Here is a 19,348-nt window from a genome sequence, read left to right on the forward strand (position 1 = left end):
TTTGAAGCCTTTTTGGGCCTTTCGACTGCTTATAGTTGATCCAGACTGCCTAGGCCTTTGAAACACATTTTTCTTCACTTAGAAACCTTACCAAAAATAACAACCTTCAATGCAATGCAATGAAAGAACACAGCAAAAAGAAAACGCAGCATGTCCATAGCTATTCCATGCACCTGTAATGGAGGAGGCCGATCCAATTGAGCTAAATATCTGGTGGTTTAATCCATGCAATCAATCTCTGTTTTGATGCACCATCTTTGATATTTTATGTAGTTTAACACTTAAACTCTAAACAACGAGATTGCTAGCATCTGGCCTAGAATATCAGATAACAGTCAAAGAGAGGAGACATAGGACAAGAACTGAAGCAGAAAGAAGGAGCCAAAGTTCCTCAATTTTATTTAACATAAACACCAAAAGGATCCATATTCCATCTTTTTATTATAGTAAAGAGTAAGTACTCACACAGTCTAACCGTCCATTGTATGTGTACATTGTTTCACATGATAGGTTTACAGATACCATAGTTTCTCTGTAGTGTAATCTGAATCTTCTCCAAGATTTCCGGTTTTTCAGCCAAAGACCTAGTCGGTGGAGATTTCCTTCTTTCCAGCAAATGTTGACTGTCAATCCTCCACGTGCCACCAATCCTTCCACACACCCATTTCCCCAATAATCCCGGGGAAGAGCAGGAAGCAAGTATAGGTCTTCCAAGGTACTTTGAACTAGCATTTCTGCAACTGCTGCAGTAAAACTGACACCAAAATTCACAAAACATAACACCTTACTCAGTTTCATATGTTTTGAATGTTTGAAACCAGAAGTAGCTAAAACCAAATTGGTTCAAAAAGTCAACTGATTAGTGTTTCTTTAGTGATCATATCTAATTGATGAAGAAAACAGACGGTGTAGCTTACCCAAAGTTGGCATCTATCTGGAAAGGAGGGTGTGCTGCAAATAAGTTACTGTATATTCCACCTCTGAAAGCTTTCTCATGTTCTGGATCCACAAAGTATATTAAATGTTTGACCATCCGATATGAGTGCTCACTGTCATGAAGACGTGCCCACAAAGCAGCTTTCCACATGGTGGACCATCCTGGTCCTTCCTCTCCTGGTAAAATGATGAAGATAAAAGAGAAAAAGCCTACCCGACTATTACAAAAATAGTCAGCTTGAACTCTAAAATTTCTTGGGTACAATTTAATCTAATGGAATGCACGAAAACAGTTGATGCAATAAAAAAATTGAACTTATAAGCTATATTCTATACAAGATAGGATCCAAAGTTGTACAAACTAAGCCTTTAAGCAAAGAAGTTGATTCTGGGACATTCCTTCATCACATTGTAAAAACAATCTTTCACATGCAATAAATTATATAATCTCATATTTTGACAAATAATATTGACAAACATTCATTATTTTTATGTTCTATATTGGCTTAGGCAAGTTTGCCCTACTCTTGAGGATCAAGTATAAACTATCACCATAGAGAAGCAACATGTTGAAAACCAAAAAAGCAAAGGACACTAACTGCAGAGTGTAGACTGGATGCAATAGACCAATATTATAGAGGAGGGCAGAAACACTAAATAAACAATCCAGATAGCCAACAAAGACCAACCTCGTTTATGAAGTGTATTCTCTGCAGCTTTGCGAAGGTCTGGCATGCTTTCAATTGTCATTGTGTGTCCAGGAAAAAGCCCAAACAAGTGTGAAAGATGTCGGTGATGCACATCAGGGTCCTGAAAATCTTGTGCCTGTCTATCAAACAGGTAAGTTCTTAACCGGAAAATATCAACAGTTTTGATACACTGACTTATGACTGAAAATCAAGGTCTTGAAAAGTTAGCTTTAACTTTGTGGAGTTACTGACATACCCATTCCATGATGGAACCATCTTTCGCAACTTTGGTTGGGTAAAGCCTCGATTGAGCGTTACGCACTCTTTTTACTAAATCATCCTCATTTTTATCCAAAACCTGTACCAACATAAAGAGTTTAGTGAAATGGAGAACTAGGATTCTTCTTGTTAAGTTTAGAATAAGGGATTCACCTCAGCAGCTGAAACAATCACAGAGAAGACTTCTTTTATGATTGCCATGTCCATGGTTGATGAATAGCTCACACTAGCACGGTTACCATCTGGAGCGATAAAGTCATGTTCAGGAGATGTTGATGGGTTAGTTTCAAGATAACCTCCTTTCCCTTCGATCAACCAATCTAACAGAAATAGCCCGCACCCTTTCAACAAAGGGTATGCCTTGTCTTTAAGAAAATCCTAAAAACATAGGACATATTTAATAGTTAAAAGTCATTTCATAATGTATTGTGTGTTAAGAAAATGATAGTATCAGCATTACAATGCTGCAAGATAAAAGTAGTAAATTCTTCTCATTTGATAAAAGAATCATAAACTTGGAGTTTTGGCTATGAAGGCACTTCATATTGTGCACTTAACAGCAGCGAGAAAAACAATTCTGAGATAACAGAAATAGCATTCCTCTAACAAGGAGCTAGTTTTTATTGTGATGTTTTACCAGGAAATGGAAAATATGTTACAAAAATATCAGGATCTCACAATGTCCATGGTGTATGTGTAGTGCTCCCACAGATGAACACAAAGCCAAGCTCCACCCATGGGCCATAATGCCCAATCAACATCACCAGCATCTGCTGATGATTTTGCCCATATGTCAGATTTATGATGTACAACCCAACCGCTTGTTTCATAGTTGACCTGTAGATTGTGTTACAAAGAAATTTTCATATGAAAAAATGTAAAATAGAAAAAGGAGGAACATATACCTCATAAGCCATAAGATATTATTGTCAAGGTCTACTGTTATAAAACTATGGCTTCTAGGTTAGAGGAGGAAGGGCAGTATGTTCGTTTCCCAGTAAAGAAAAACCCTAATAAGAAGCCAGATATCTACATATCAAAATGCAGGACCTATGACTTTCAAATCATTGCAGGAATCAGAACACTCGATTCGAAGTTCCAACCATGTAATTTAGCAGGTATAAACAGGTTATATTTACAAGACTAAATCAGTGTAGCAGGTTTAGTTTAAAGGGAAGACTCTTACTTCTGCAGTTTTACGACCATTGACCGATAGGGAACTGAGGAAATCAAATAAGGGCTCCTGGCATTCACTAAGGTTGCATGGCAAGGAAGGCCATAATTCATTTCAAGATTGATGTTCAAATGAGGAGCAGAGCTGAGGACAGAGGTAACAGAACCAGTCACAATCCAAGTAATACTTTGATGGATATAATGGCTGTAGATATAATGTTCCACAGGACATACATCACACAAGCAAGATTAAATGAGAAAAATAAGAGAAACGGAATGTAGACATACTCCCATTTTGGCTCAAGATCTTTGTTCCATATTCCTTGCAAGTTAGCCACCTGAGTTCCAGGCCGTGAAGAAGAAATAAGTAAATACCAGCCAAACTGGAACAGAAGCTCGACAAGATATGGATCCTCATCCATTTGAAAAGATTTTATTCTCTCAGCCGTTGTTGGAACTCTACCGTCTTGATTTTTCTTGAGGCACACAACAAATCTTGAACTTTGTGAAAACTGCAGTGAGACACGGCGGAACAGATTCTGGTAGTCATCCAAATGATGAGCATAAAGATCAACATGTGACAGATTACTAATCGACTTCAGGACATTGAGAGAATCTGAAGTAGGATCCTTCTTAGAATCTGATGGCTTGGTGAATGGCCCATCAAATGAAGATGATGCCACCAGAAGGAAAATAGCCCAATCAGAACCTTCAACCCTTAACTTGCTGTCATCTAGAATATGTACGATGCCATTCCCCTTGCTAATCTTTAAATCAAGAACAGCAGAAAACTGGATACCCTTTCGCTTGTCATCTGCATACACTTGTGGTGGGATTCGCTTTTCTGGGCAATGTCCTTCCATTATAATCTGACTTTCACCGTTCATTTTACAATGGTGATCTAACTTGCTGTCCAGATATACAGTAAAGGATACAGACCCAGGCTTGCTCCCAGAAATCTTCGTTACCATTACTTGGTCGGGATTAGAGGCAAAATGCTCTCTGGAAAATTCTACACCATCCACAGTATATTTTATTTGCACAGTTGCATTATCCAAGTCCAGCTCTCTTTGATACGTTTCTTTATCATAATTCAGATGAGAATCATCAAATTCCAGCTTGATATCACCAAGTAGTTGATAAACGTCCATCATTAAAAGGCAAAAATCACCCAGATAAGCTTCTTAGAACAATTTCAATATTTTCCAGTAGAACAAATTAAACTGAGACCTGTGATTCATGAATTTAACTCCTAAATCAAAGAAATAGTTTGGCAAATTCTATAATTTTACATTGCCTTCACACAAGTTTTTTATAATAATAATAATAAGGAAAAGAAGTAACATACATCTGCAGGATTTCCAACCAACTTGGCTGATGCTACAGTAGCTTCAGCAAATTCACCACTATCAACAAGCTTTCTAATCTCTGAGAGAGCATATGGTGTGAAATTATAAGAAGAAAACTCTGAAGAGAAACATCTTATTCAAAGACTTGCTTAATACATGCAGGTTGCACGTATTTATACATGCATGAGAGCTGAAGCTGACAGACGTTACAGCAACCTTTCTAACTGCTATCATCTTTAACTGTTAACAGACTAACTGCTAACAGACTTACATCGGTACAACGGTTTTGACTATATTACAACTGCTTTGACTATATTAACTCTAACATTCCCTTAACATTTCTTTGGACTTTTGATCACTAATTTCACTTACTGACAGCACTTGAAGAAGTAGACACCTCGCTCAGATAAGCTTTTGGTTTGAAAATGCCAACTTTACTCCTTGTGATCATGGAATGAGTATTTGTTGGGACAGAATGAGTGGTTTGTATTGGAATAGGTGGTGAGGCTGAAGGTGATATGGATGGAGTGGACGGTAATTGGACTAACGTGGAAGAAGAAGGTTGTGTTGGTATATGTGATAAAGCCGTAGGTAATATGGGTGAGGTGGATGGTGAGTGAGCTAATGTTGAATAAGTGGGCTGTGAAATAGGCATTGCAGTTGTTGGAGTAGATGAGACAGGTGTTGAAGAAATATTAGTAGGTGTTATGATGAGCTACAGGACTAGGCTTTATGGCAAACAATTTTGAATTTATTTGTGAAGTGTTAGATATGGACGGCTTGACTATTGAGGTATGAGTTTTATAGGGAAAAATAGCTTCATTAAATGTGACATGACGGCTAATGTAAATTTTGCCTGTAGGGTCTCTACATTTGTAACCTTTGTGCAAGGGAGAATAGCCAAGAAAAACACAGGGAGTGGATCGAAATTGTAATTTTGTTTTGTTGAAAGGTCTCAGATTAGGAAAGCATAGACAACCAAACGTTCGAAGGAAAGAATAATTTGGCTTTGTTTTAAAAAGTTTTTCATATGGGGATATATCACCTAAGGGTTGAGAGGGTAATCTATTAATCAAGAATATTGCACTGCAAAATGCTTCATTCCAGAATAACAAGGGCATAGTGGCATGAGCTAGCATAGACAGACCGATTTCAACTACCTGGCGATGTTTCCGTTCGACAAGCCCATTTTGAGCTGATGTGTATGGACATGTGAGCCTCTGTAGAATCCCATGTTGACTCAAATAGTTCTTCAAAGCCTGAAACTCCCCTCCCCCATCAGTTTGTAGAACTTTGAGCTTAGTACCAAGCATCCTCTCAGCTTGAAGGTGAAACTGTGGAAATACAGTAGCAATATCAGACTTATTCTTCAAAAAATAGAGCCATGTGTAGCGTGAATAAGCATCAGTGAATGCAACATAGTAGCGAAAACCGTTGGATACAACAGGAGCGGGTCCCCAGACATCAGCCACTACTAATTGCAAAGGTGAGGAATACTCAGTGCATGACTTTGAAAACGGAAGCTTGCGTTCTTTACCCAAGTGACAGGCAACACAGTCAACAAATTTATTACTGTCTATAAACTGTATATTACACTGAAGAAGAGCTTTTGTAAGTGTTGCTTTACATGGATGGCCTAATCTAGCATGCCAAACACTAATAGGAAGCTTTGTGCTTGTTGTAAGACATTGAGCAGCATGAGACAGAGTTGTAGGTGCAGGAGACTTGTTGAGTTGAAGCTTATATAACCCATGATGCACCAACCCTCGAAGAAGCACTTCTCTGGTCCTTAAATCACGCACCCGGCACTGAGTAGGCAAGAACTCAAACATTACCTGATTATCTTTAGCAAACTTTGACACAGATAATAGATTTTTAGTAATTCCAGGAACAAGCAGTAAAGATCGCATGTACAATGGTTGAGATCTCGTGATTAATGAGGACTGCCCAGTAGATAAAACAGGTAATGCAGAACCATTACCAACAAAAACCTTTCCTGGTCCGTTACATGACCCACCGTCACCAACCAAAGTAGCTGAATTGGTGAGGTGGTGTGTTGCACCAGAGTCTGGATACCATGCATTGTCAGCTACTGTTTCAGGAGTTGCAACATAAGCTTGAGGTGGTGTGACACCAGCAGATGGCATACTGACTTGTTGGGGCATACTAACCTGTTGTGGAGAGCTACCAACAAACGGGTTAGGACAGACAGATGAAGGAGGAGGAAAACACCAACCTGGAGAACCCCACGGAGGACTTTGCTGAGGATAAGAAAACCAAGGTGTAGACGGACTCCAAGGTGCGGATGAACTAGAACCAGTCATGCACATATTTGCTTGTGGAGGGGGTCTATAGTTGCTACTCTTGTATGATGAGTCAAAACGATGGTAGCAGCGGTCAACAAGATGACCAGCCTTCCCACAAAGCTGACATTGAATTCTTGAGCTAGACGAACGCCCTCGCCCACGTCCTCGAACTGAAGATGATGGCTGATAAGCAGGTAGTGAACCAGGATCATCAGAAGACTCATTCAACACCAAGTTTGCCGAGCTGGATACTTCAGTACTTACGATCTGCTGACGAGCCTCAGTATCAAGAAACATAGAGGTTACTCCTTGTACCGTGTAGGGAATCTGACTCGCTGTAATAATTGTGATAATCGATTCATAATCTGGAGGTAGGCCATTAAGGATTGCAGTAATGTGTTCATGCTCTCCAATGATTTCTCCACAACTAGCAAGATTGTCACAACAACCCTTAACCTTCATCAAGAACTCCTTCATGCCAAGGTCACCTTTGCGTTGAGAGTGTAACGCTCGACGATATGCCATCAGTTTAGAGGTTGTTTTACTACCAAACAAAGCAACAACCGCATTCCAAATCTTGGCGCTAGTATCCATGCCAATGAGATGAGGAAGCACCGTCTGACTAATAGAAGAGAGTAACCACGAAGCAAGGGCACTATCCTGCTGTTCAAACAATGCAAAATCTGGATTTTCATACGAACCACCATTATCATCGACAAGTAACGAGGGTGGCGGAGTTTCTTGAGAATCCAAGAAGCGCTGTAATTTATGCGCTTTCACAGCCAAGAGAACTTGCTGGCGCCAGAGTAGATACGTATTATCATCAAGAAGAACACTAATACGCTTTGTTGAAAAGAAACGACTGTCAAGAACTCCATCAGAAGCACTGGATGTCATCTTGCCCAATACAAAACTGCACAGCGAAAGAGAAAAAAGAAAAAAAACCAGGAAATACTTACATCTGATACCATGTGAAATTACAAGAAGAAAACTCTGAAGAGAAACATCTTATTCAAAGACTTGCTTAATACATGCAGGTTGCACGTATTTATACATGCATGAGAGCTGAAGCTGACAGACGTTACAGCAACCTTTCTAACTGCTATCATCTTTAACTGCTAACAGACTAACTGCTAACAGACTTACATCGGTACAACGGTTTTGACTATATTACAACTGCTTTGACTATATTAACTCTAACATATGGAGCATTGGGGTCTGTATAGTCTCCAGGAACCCCAGTCCAAAGTGTGTCCTCTACAAAATTATTTAACAATAGTCATTTTCTACTAGTTTCATTGATAATTTGTAGACACCACATGTAATGTATATTCATTTTAATGGTCTTATTATTCATTCATTCAGAAACGTAACACAAGTTATTAAAGAGAATTTGATAAGATTTGACAAGAAAGCGAAAGGAAAATATAGTATTAGTTCACCGTTGAGCTGGATAAGTTCGGAAGCGACGCCACCCCAAATCATGGCACCAAGACGACCATTCCCAACGGGGAGGGCGTCGGTCCAGTACTTGGCGGGTTCGTTGAAGATGACTTTCAGTGGCCTTGAAGTTGAATCCGAGGAGCATGGGTTCCAGAGATCGGCCACTGTGGGTCTCCGCACCATAATCCACTCTTCATCTCTCATTACCGCAAAATCAGAAGTAGAGATTGTACGATATACCAACTAATGCTTCTTTTTTGACTTCTGGTTCAAGTTTCTTTCTTTTATCGTTATCGTGTATGTATATTTAAAGAGCCAGGAGCAGGAGTGGTGAAGAGTGTGGGCTGTCTTTCTGACAGAAGGAAAAGAGATTGCTTCTTCTTGTTTTGGGTTTTCTATACGCAAATAGTCCAAACTTCTTTCTTTGGGTTACAATATGCCATGGTAATTTGAATCCTTTCACAGAATTCTGGTTTTTTTAAGCAGAAGATCAAATCCATTAGAGACTTTCTTCTTCTTCTTTTTTTGCTTTTGAAGCAAATTAATGTTTGTGGTTCAGCCAACCACGTGCCATCAATCCTTCCAGACATGAATTTCGCTATTGCACAAAGGAATTGCCAAAACAATCTTATTTTCCTTTGAATTCAATATGAGGTTTTACAAGTGATTTCATCATAGGATTTTAGTTTTTTCTCTTTCAAAAATTGTAGCCAGTGCTTTAAAACATAATTTCCAAAAGTTCATTTACAGTGGAATTTTCTCAAAAATCGTTTATCAATAAAATTCATGAAAAAACAAAAGCCCTTTTTTGAACTCAAAAAATACAACAGACACGAAAATAAATAATAATATGCATAGTTTCACTTCACTTCGAATAATCTCCTCGAAAATAATTTTATAGCTTGCACTTGCTTTTCCATGTCTGCTTACACTTGATTTTCAATGTCAAGGACAATACAAATTCTAATACAAAATCATTTCTATTCTCAATAAAGGAAGACATCATTTTAACTAAGACGCAAATAAGAATGTAATTGTCTATAAGTAAATTGACTTAACTTTTTCGTTCAACTAGTGAACAAACACAGTCTTTTCGTCAACTTAACTTTATTGATCATGTCTAATATATTTTTTTTAGTTCATACCCTAAATCCCAACAAAATGGAAATTAATTTTGATTAATACAAATAATTTGTTGACATAATGTATAACTCCAAATTAATCTTTAAAGACTGATGATAATAACCTTAATACATAATAAACCTATATGAAAATGGGATTTTATGAACAAGCCCATATAATTGGAGGAGTTAATGTCCCACCAGAGATATATCACTATTAGAATAATTACAATATTAGGTGGAGAAAAAAGCAAGGCTCAACAATCTCTTGAGGGCCGATTTCGTAATCAACAAATTTTATTTATCATTTATACCTTGTCAAAATTTATCATTACTTACCCTAATAGATTCTATTTTTTTTTCATTAAACTAATTTTTACACTCTATGTTTTCTTTTTCAATGACCAAATGTTGTAATTTAAAATACAAAGTAATTTATCGTACTTTTTTATTGTTAACAAACAATTCATATCAAACTAAAGTACGTTCATAATTTAAATGCATGAGAAAATGAAACAAAAATGAGGAAATATTTGATACAGAAAGACAGTTTTTGTATCTGTTCTTATTTTCTAATGGCTAACCCAACAATGGTGTAAAAAGTTTTTGGCAATTTACACCATGACCTCTCCCCAAATATCTTGCCCAAACAATCTTATTTTTCTTTTAATCAGAACCTTGAATTTGTGCTGAGGCCTTCCATTGCTGCCTTCTTGTAGAGGTCTTGCGATAAGAGTGATTTCATCATTTGGTTTTAATCCTTTCTCATTCGAAAATTGAGGCCAGTCAATTGAAACATAATTTCCAATGACTTCATGAGTATAGAATTTTGTCAAAACCGTCCACACTTTTCCCAAGCTATCAATAATATCCATGAAAAAAAATGCCCTTCTTGAAATTCAAAAAACTCACTAACATACATGAAAGGGAAAAAAATACACATCGGTCCACTTCACTTTGAATTATTCTCCTTGAGAATAATCTCCTACCTTGCATATGGTTTTCCATGTCCACAAATTGAATTGAGAGCAATACAATAATGATTCTAATACGAATTTGTATGATTTTTGATGATTGTAATAAAAATTCTATTACAAAAATTCTTTATATATTTAATGAAGGAAGACGTCACTTTAACTAACACCTTTGTAAATAGGTATGTAATTGTTCGTGAGTGAATTGACTTAACTTTCCACTTAGTTAATACACATTGCTTTTCATGCGATAAGCATGCTCATTATTATGAAGAAGCCCCCACAAAGCAGTTATCCATGTTGTTGATCATTCTTGACTCTCGTCCCCTGTTTCAGTCTACATAAAGTGTAAGCATACTGCTTAAAATATATTAATCATATAGTTGAAAGCAATATAAATCTTTATCCGATCACTGGTTCTAACTTCAGAAATAGCCATCAAGGTTCTCATTATACGAATATAACAATTTACATAAATTAGTGGCTCTAGAATCCATCAATCTATGGTTATTATATTTATGAAGAAAACGTGCTTAATACAAACGCAACGTAGGAAGCTAGATAACAAGCGCTTTTCATACCAATACATGAAGCAAATTTGTACCACTCATACGATCTAGGACATTACAACAGATAGGAAGAAATTGCAGCAAGCAGAAAAAAAAATTTTAATGAGAGTACTATAAGGGAAAGAAGCAAGAAGTTATGTTTAAGAGAGGTGGTAAAAACATACTCTCATGCTGGCTCAATATACCTTGCAGGATTGACACCTGACTTCCGGGTCGTGAAGAAGAAATAAGCAAATACCCTGCAAGAAGGATCTTCATCTGTTTGAAAAGATTTCACCCGCTCAGCAGTTGAAACTGCACCATCGTTGCTTTTACTAAAATGTGATTTTTTTTGTAGAAGATTTAACTTCCTTCATCTCCAAAGAGCCATCCCCTAAATTGCCCTTCGAACTTTTTGAAAGCTGCAGAGAGGCACGATAGAAAAGATTCTGATAGTTATCCAAGTGGTGGGCCTAAAGATCAGCCCAATCCGAACCTTCAACTTCTTATCATCTATATTATGTATACCACCTCCTTGACTAGCTTGTAAATCAAGAAGTGTAGCAAACTGAATTCCCTTCGGATTCTCATTTAAACTCACTTTTGGTTGGATTCTTTTACCAGGACAACTCCCTACATTATAATCTGATTTTGCCTTTTTTGCCTGTGAACGGTGGTGTAACGTGCTATCTAAAGAAACTGTAAATGAAAGTGACCCCGGTTTGCTTCCAGACAATGGCGAAGCCAAGGGGGGCTGGTTACGCCCGGCCCCTAAAATGGAATTTTTTTATTTTGGGTGTTTATAATTTATAAAATTTTAAATTAGTAATGTTAAAATTGTACTTTGGCCCCCTAAAAATAATAAATATTTGATTTAATTTTTTAAAAATTATAAAAATATACATTATTAAAATTATGAAATTGAATTTTTATTATCGTACAAATATACAATTTAATTCCGACCCGTCCATCAAAATTTTCTAACTCCATCACTACTTCCAGAAATCTTTGTTACTATAACCTAACCACGATTCGAAGCAAAATGTTCCCTCGTAAATTCAACATCACCAACGGAATATTTCACTCTTGCTGTTGCAGTTTCCAAGTCAAAGTCTCATTGAACATTTTAATTATTCAATTGAATAGTAGCAAGGCATAATTTCATTGTGATTGCATATTTTAATTCTTCACTTGAATGGTAGCAAAGAAGCAAAGCATAAATTCTTTGTGATTTACAATGTATCCTTTAAAGCATTTGCTGTAACAACTAACTAATGCGTTCGCATTTATTCTTTCTGCCCTCATCATTTAATTTGAGGCATGGTCGATTGTTGGTTGTAAGGTTAGCATGGATGACAAATTGCAAGCAATTGTTGGATAAATGTCATCAACTGGGATAAATTTACTGGGAGAGAGTGGAAAAAGAGTAACAAAAAGAAAATTAAGTTCAATTATTTTTTTGCCACGTGCTTTTTTTAATTTTAACAGTGCTATAGTCCAGAGGCCACAAGTGACGGCATAAAACGTTATGAAACTATTCATGACAAAAAAATATACATTGAGGACCAATTTGGTAATTAAGGTATAGTTCAAAGCCCATAGGAGAAAGCCATATAAAGGAAAATCAATGGTGATCACTTATGTTTATAGCCAATAACTCCAACTTAGCAGTGACAATTGAAAACCAAAAGCTACAATCCTATAGAGGAAATGTAATGTCTTCGAAGCTAACAACCATGACGAGAGAAGAAGCAAGAGAAAAAGAAAAGAAAAAATGGAATGAATAGAACAAAGCATGCAAAAGAACCCCAAGTTCCTCTGCAAAATTTATTTGGAGTAACAAAAAAAAAATGCATTGCTCAACATGGAGATAGCATTGATCTCGATGTTCAAGAAAAAACCGCTTCCTACAAGGAGTATGCCTTGACGCATTTTAGTCGTCTATTGAAAGTGTAAACTTTTCCAGTTGATATCTTTGCTGTGATTGTAGTTCCTCTATAATGTAATCTTTTGACAGAGTTTTCTTCCATCGACCAAAGCCCAAATTCCTCGAGATCACCTTCTTGCCAGCATATGTTGACTGTCACCCCACCGCGTGCTTTCAATCCTTTCACACAGCCGTTGGCCCATTTATCCCGGGGAAGAGCAGGGAGTAAGTATAGATCTTTCGTGGTGCTTTGAACCAGCATTTCTGCTACTGCTGCTGAAAAACTGGTGTAAAGCTGCATATTAGATGCTACTCCTGTACTAACACTAATAAAGTTCTAATTTAAAGGATTTATAACTCAATTGGATCCCAAATTCTATGACTCTTTTGGAGGAAGAATTTTAAAATTTTAAAGATTTTTGAAATTCTAACATTTTAAAATGCATCATTTCAACATGCTAGGATTTGTAATTATTTGCTTAGATAAATGTTTATTTTTGGAAAATTTTAGATGACTAGGATTTCATAAATTAAAAAAAATAATTATAAAAGAAGAAGAAGAAGAATATTAAAAGTATATGATATAATATATTTTATAACAAGATCATACGTAACAAATGAAATAAGATTATTTAGTAATTTAATTCTTACAAATTTAGAAATTCTCTATTACTTTTACCTAAAAAACTTGAATATACCCACATTAATACTCTTACACCCTAGTCCTAGTAACATAGCTCCCAACAGTTTCAAATAGCCAAATATCCAGTGTCAAAAAACTGCATCTAATCCCATTAACTTTACTCCCTCCCCTCTCTGTGCCAGTTAATTAGACATCACAACTATCAGGAAAGGAAACAAGACATTTCATTGCAAATCTTACATTTGAAGCATGAATTAATCCTAGGCAAGTTGAAATGATAATTATAAAAAAATCTCCGAAAAATGACCAAACAATGCTGCTTACCCAAAATTGGCATCAATTTGGAAAGGAGGATGTGCAGTGAACAAGTTGCTGTAGAGTCCTCCCTCAAAGTCAGATTCATGAGTTGGATCCACCAAACTTATTAAATGCTTGACCATGCGATAAGCATGTTCACTATTATGAAGACGTGCCCACAAAGCAGTTTTCCATGTTGTTGACCATCCTGGACCCTCCACCCCTGTTTCAGACTACATAAAGCGTAAGCATACTGCTTAAAATATATTAATGGTATAGTTGAAAGCAATTTAAGTGTTTATTCGGTCACTGGTTCTAACTTCTGCAACAGTCATCAAGGTTCTCATTATACGAATGTAACAGTTTGTATAAACTAGTGGTTCTAGAATCCATCAATCTATGATTATTAAATTTCTGTAGAGAACGTGCTTAACACAAACGTAATGTAGGAAACTAGATAACAAGCGCTTTTCATATCAATTCAAGTACTGCCTAACATATCTTTGCATTTCAAAATTTTAGTAAAATTCTAAAGTTATATTGCTGAAATGTCTAATTTATGTTACTTTATTTCGTCGTTGTAAAGATTAGCATATTCACCATGAAGACATTGTCACACACATACCTCTTTTAAAGAGGGTAAAATCAACAGCTTTACAAAGGTCTGGAGTCTTTTCAACAGTAATCGTGTGCCCTGGAAACAGGCCAAAAAGGTGTGATACATGCCGGTGATGCACCTCCGGGTCCTGAAAATCTACTGCCTGCTCCAAAAGCAAGGAATATTTTCATCTACCTTGTTGAACACAAATAAAATAACTTTCAACAAAGATCAGGGTCCATATGTTGATATACCCATTCCATAATGGAACCATCTCTAGCAATTTTTGTTGGTGGTAACTTCGCCAGAGCTTCACGGACTTTTCCAATAAGAGCATCATCCTTTCTTCCCAGAACCTGCCTTTTAAGAAACTAATTAGCATATAAAGATACGAAGAATATGAAATAGAAAAGTTGGTCTGTGTTAGATAGCTTGAAATAAAAACTTCACCTCAGCTGCAGAAACAATTTCAGAGAATACTTCTCTTATGATTGCAATGTCCATTGTTGACGAGTAGCTTACGCTAGCAGGCTTGCCATCAGGAGCAACAAACATATGCTCGGGAGAAGTTGATGGGTTGGTTTCCAGATAGCCTCCGGGGCCCTCAATCAACCAGTCCAGAAGAAATGATGTACATCCCTCTAATAAAGGATATGCCTTATTTTTTAGAAAATCCTAATTAATCAGAAAAATATTAGAAATCCTTCCAAACAGACAAAAAATATGAAGTATCATCCTGATGAACCATTTTTGAATGGCCTCTTGAAGAGTTTGCAGTGAAGTTGATGACAAGAAACTTGAGAGCAAAACAAAGAATTAGAAGCCAAAAAAATTTAAAAGACAGGAGCTTACTTTGTCCATTGTATAGGTGAACTGTTCCCATAAATGAGTACAGAGCCATGCTCCCCCCATTGGCCATAAAGCCCATACAGCCTCACCTCGATCTGGTGATGTTTTTGCCCATATGTCAGTCACTTGATGTGCAACCCAACCACTTGTTTCATAATTCACCTGCAACATTCAGTGACCAGATAAGGAAGCTTACGATTAGACGATGCTTTAAGACGTAAGTGGCATAAAACCAAGAAGAAAAAGGAAAAAGAAATTTTGGGGCAATAAAACAGATACTTGAGATTGCAAGTTTAAATAGTCATAGTGCTAGCTTTATTGAAGATGTCAAGGCGAGCAGAGATGTAATTTTGATGTAAAACTAAGGTGATGAAATCACAAGACAATATCTTCAGAGGTTACCACCAACAAAATTTAAAGAGAATCCCATGTCTAAGAAAGTATGCCAGAAAACTAAATTTTAGATGCACTAAGCAGACTTTTAGAAGAGAAAAATAACAGAGGGAACTTACTTTTGCTGTTTTACTCCCATTGATTGCTAGACTGGAAATAAAATCAAACAAAGGTTCCTGGCACTCTTTAAGGTTGCAAGGTAGGGATGGCCAATAGTTCATTTGAAGATTAATATTGAGATGAGGAGCACAACTGGCAAAGAGAAAAAAAAAGGGGAAATTATTATCAAATCCAGATATAGAATGAGTGAAATTTAAATTTCTTTAGTTGGTAACTTTTGTTGAGATATTATATCGCATAAGTAATACATGAAGCAGATTTGTACCACCCCCTATGTAAATATATGATCTAGCACATTACAACAGATAGGAAGAAATTGCAACAAGCAGAAAAAAACAAATTTAATGAAAGCACTATAAGGGAAAGACGCAAGAAGTTATGTTTGAGAGAGGTGGTGAAAACATACTCCCACGCCGGCTCAATATCCTTGTTCCAAATACCCTGCAGGTTTGACACCTGAGTTCCGGGTCGTGAAGAAGAAATAAGCAAATACCGACCGTACTGAAACAAAAGCTCCACAAAGGAAGGATCTTCATCTGTTTGAAAAGATTTCACCCGCTCAGCAGTTGAAACTGCACCATCGTTGCTTTTACTGATATGTGAGATTTTTGTAGAAGATTTAACTTCCTTCATCTCCAAAGAGCCATCTCCTAAATTGCTCTTCGAACTTTTTGAAAGCTGCAGAGATACACGATGGAAAAGATTCTGATAGTCATCCAAGTGGTGGGCATAAAGATCAGAATATGACAAGGTTTTTATAGATTTCAACGCATTGAGAGAGTCCGAAGTGGGATCCTTCTTAGAATCTGAAGGCATAGTGAATGGACCATCAAACGAAGATGAAGCTACCAGAAGCAAAACAGCCCAATCAGAACCTTCAACCTTCAACTTCTTGTCATCTATATTATGTATAACACCTCCTTGACTAACTTGTAAATCAAGAACTGCAGTAAACTGAATTCCCTTTGGATTCTCATTTAAGCCCACTTTTGGTTGGATTCTTTTACCAGGACAACTTCCCTGCAATATAATCTGATTTTGCCCGTTTGCCTGTGAATGGTGGTGTAACTTGCTGTCTAAAGAAACTGTAAATGAAAGTGACCCGGGTTTGCTTGCAGAAATCTTTGTTACTATAACCTGACCAGGATTCGAAGCAAAATGTTCCCTCATAAATTCAACATCACCAACAGAATATTTCACTCTTGCTATTGCAGTTTCCAAGTCAAGCTCTCTGCTATATGTGCCTTCCGTGTACTTCACATGTGATTCATCAAACTCTAGTTTGATATCCCCCAGAAGCTGGTAAACCTTCATAATTACAGAAGATATCATTAGAAAGCGATGAACTCCATAAATTAAAAAATCAGTTGAAGTTCAAAAGTTCCCTTTAAATAGAATCTCTTTGGAAATATCACACACACACATATATAAATATAATGTTCAAGCCCCATGTTGTAGTGATGAAACAAACCCAACAATTCGAAAGAAGAGTTTATCTAAACTTCAAATGTCACCTGGATATATGGTTTCCAAATGGGAATAACATGTGAAAATCCAAACCCGTTGCAATTGCAATTTTGCATACGTGATTAAAAGAATAGCTATGCAAGGGATGAAAGAGAAAACATACATCAGAGGGATGATCTGACAACTTGACCGCTGCTTTTGTAGCCTCGGCATAATCACCATTGTCAACAAGTTTCCTAACCTCCGCTAGGGCGGCTGGAGCCTCCGGATTCGTGTAATCCCCTGGAACCCCAGTCCACAATGTGTCCTCTACACAGCAATTCAAACAACAATGGCTGATTCAATTTGCTTTTATATACATTACAAGACAGCAACTGATTCACAGTACAGCATATCAAATCTTCAATCGTTCCTTATAGTCGCCAAAGACAAAGATAATAATATAAAGAAGAAAGGATAGAAAATAATATCTTTAAAAAAAGCCTCTCTCTTTTTTTCTAAACTAAGCATGTAAGGGCTAATGGGTGGTTTTGGAATCTAATTACCATTGAGCTGAAGAGTTTCCGATGCAATGCCGCCCCACACCATGGCGCCAAGGCGACCATTTCCGATGGGAATTGCGTCAGTCCAGTGCTTGGCAGGCCCACTGAAAGTAACTTTCAACGGCTTGGAAGTGTCGGCAAGGTCCATGGAGGTAGGGTTCCAAAAGTCCTTCTCTGCGGGCTTCCGCACCAAAACCCACTCTCCATCTTCCATTAGAATCAAAAACCCAGCGAAGGCAAAGAAACGAAAGCAAGAAAACTGAAATGGGTAGAAGAAAGAAAATAAGAACTTTAAGCAGCTTAGAGGAGACAGGGAAACAGAGAGGTTGGAGTGCGGGACTGTGGGGTGGAGATATTATGCACAGCAACACGGCATCGTAACAATGGTAAAATGCAGTAGCGGAGAAGGGGGGACCCACGTTTTTAAGACAAGAGATTAAGAGCATTTAGCATGTAGCACGCGGCGCTTTGTTTGTTTACGTGACACTCTGACATTTTATCACGAGAAAAACAAGAAAGATTGTATTTTTTACTGCAGCTCATACTCTCCTACTGTTTTCATTTTTTTAATAATATTTTCCAACATCTGGGAAACTCACCTGCTCATCTATATATGCATTGAAAACAGCCATTTTTTTTATAGCATTCATCAATTATTTTATTTTTTCTTCATTCATGTCTCTTAAAATATATCTATATCCTTTTTGTTCTTTTTAGTACCTACATTTTTTTTTAGCTCATTTGGGTCGTTAAAGTATTCTCCTTTATTACGTCAACTAAAAATTCAATAGAAGTTTTATGTGTCATGGTCCCACTCTAACTTGGACCATTTAGATCCTATGATCTCAACATTATAAAGTATCATTAGGTGAACTATTTTATTTTTGGATAAAGTAATTTTTAGTTCTTAAACTTAACATCTTTTCTTAATTTAGTTATTAAACTTTTTTATCTACATTAGTCCTTAACATAGTTTTTGTTTACCTGTATGGATGAAAAAAAATTTATAACAAATATATTTAAGGGTCAGCGTTCAATCAAATTAAATGAAAAAATTTCGAGTTAATTGAGTTGACAAGTTTTATTTTATCATTCTAACTCGATTTGGTTTTTTTTTCGAATCAAGTAAAATTGTTCGAGTTAAATTTAAAAAATTAAACATGTCAAATTAAAATCTTGTTATAATATAACTAATTTCATGTTAAAGCACATAAATTTGAAACTATATATATTTGAAAATTTTTTGTAAAACAAAATAATAAAAATAAATAAGATATTTTAGATAAACTTGAATCATTAATTAACTTATTTATGTCCCAAAATTATTATTATAAAAAAATTTAAATTTTTAACATTCTTTATATATTCTTTAGAAATTTATAAAAAATACAAATCTTGGCATTTTATAAATATTTTGAATTTTAAATTTTATTTTGAATTTTTTTTTTGTAAAATTTGTTTAGAGAGAGACTAATTTACTCATTTTCAAAATTGACAATGATCAAAAGTATATTTACACCAATCTATTATTCAAATTATTCGAATGTAAATATTACTCGGCTTGAACTCATATTCAAATTATTTATTCGATTTGACTCGAATAACTCGATTCCATTAATTCGAAATTCAATTTTTTCAAATCAAATCGAGTTTTGCTCACCCCTAAATATACTTATTGTGCGTGAATTTTTATT

At 36.2% G+C, this 19,348-nt stretch overlaps 1 protein-coding gene and 1 pseudogene across 2 annotated transcripts; both read right to left on the reverse strand.

Moving 5' to 3' along the window:
* Nucleotides 1–32: 32 nt before the first annotated feature.
* Nucleotides 33–8,569, reverse strand: LOC107938338 (alpha-L-fucosidase 2-like; annotated as a pseudogene).
* Nucleotides 8,570–12,432: 3,863 nt separating this feature from the next.
* On the reverse strand, nucleotides 12,433–18,063 carry LOC107938309 (alpha-L-fucosidase 2). 2 transcript variants are annotated; one of them, XM_016871410.2, is made up of 10 exons: nucleotides 17,658–18,049; nucleotides 17,276–17,421; nucleotides 16,052–16,953; nucleotides 15,645–15,777; nucleotides 15,136–15,294; nucleotides 14,734–14,958; nucleotides 14,538–14,639; nucleotides 14,311–14,446; nucleotides 13,713–13,908; nucleotides 12,433–13,029 (listed from the first exon to the last, which is right to left on the reverse strand). In XM_016871410.2, the coding sequence occupies exons 1-10, from the start codon at nucleotides 17,866–17,868 to the stop codon at nucleotides 12,726–12,728; spliced, it is 2,514 nt and encodes an 837-aa protein (XP_016726899.1). In that variant the 5' UTR covers nucleotides 17,869–18,049; the 3' UTR covers nucleotides 12,433–12,725. The 2 variants fall into 2 exon arrangements, with proteins under 2 accessions (XP_016726899.1, XP_016726908.1); XM_016871419.2 differs by lacking the exon at nucleotides 12,433–13,029 and having other exon boundaries at nucleotides 13,713–13,918; nucleotides 17,658–18,063.
* Between the last annotated feature and the right edge of the window lie 1,285 nt (nucleotides 18,064–19,348).

Source organism: Gossypium hirsutum, chromosome A12, assembly GCF_007990345.1.
Source record: "Gossypium hirsutum isolate 1008001.06 chromosome A12, Gossypium_hirsutum_v2.1, whole genome shotgun sequence".
Taxonomy (NCBI): Eukaryota; Viridiplantae; Streptophyta; class Magnoliopsida; order Malvales; family Malvaceae; genus Gossypium; species Gossypium hirsutum.

What these genes read in the sequence shown, in the direction of transcription:
- LOC107938309 (XM_016871410.2), bottom strand. Translation starts at nt 17,868, where the DNA reads ATGGAAGATGGAGAGTGGGTTTTGGTGCGGAAGCCCGCAGAGAAGGAC. An exon ending in AAATTGTTTCTGCAGCTGAG is followed by an intron (nt 14,640 to 14,733) that starts GTGAAGTTTTTA and finishes CTTAAAAGGCAG; the next exon opens with GTTCTGGGAAGAAAGGATGA. An exon ending in ATGGTTCCATTATGGAATGG is followed by an intron (nt 14,447 to 14,537) that starts GTATATCAACAT and finishes CTTTTGGAGCAG; the next exon opens with GCAGTAGATTTTCAGGACCC.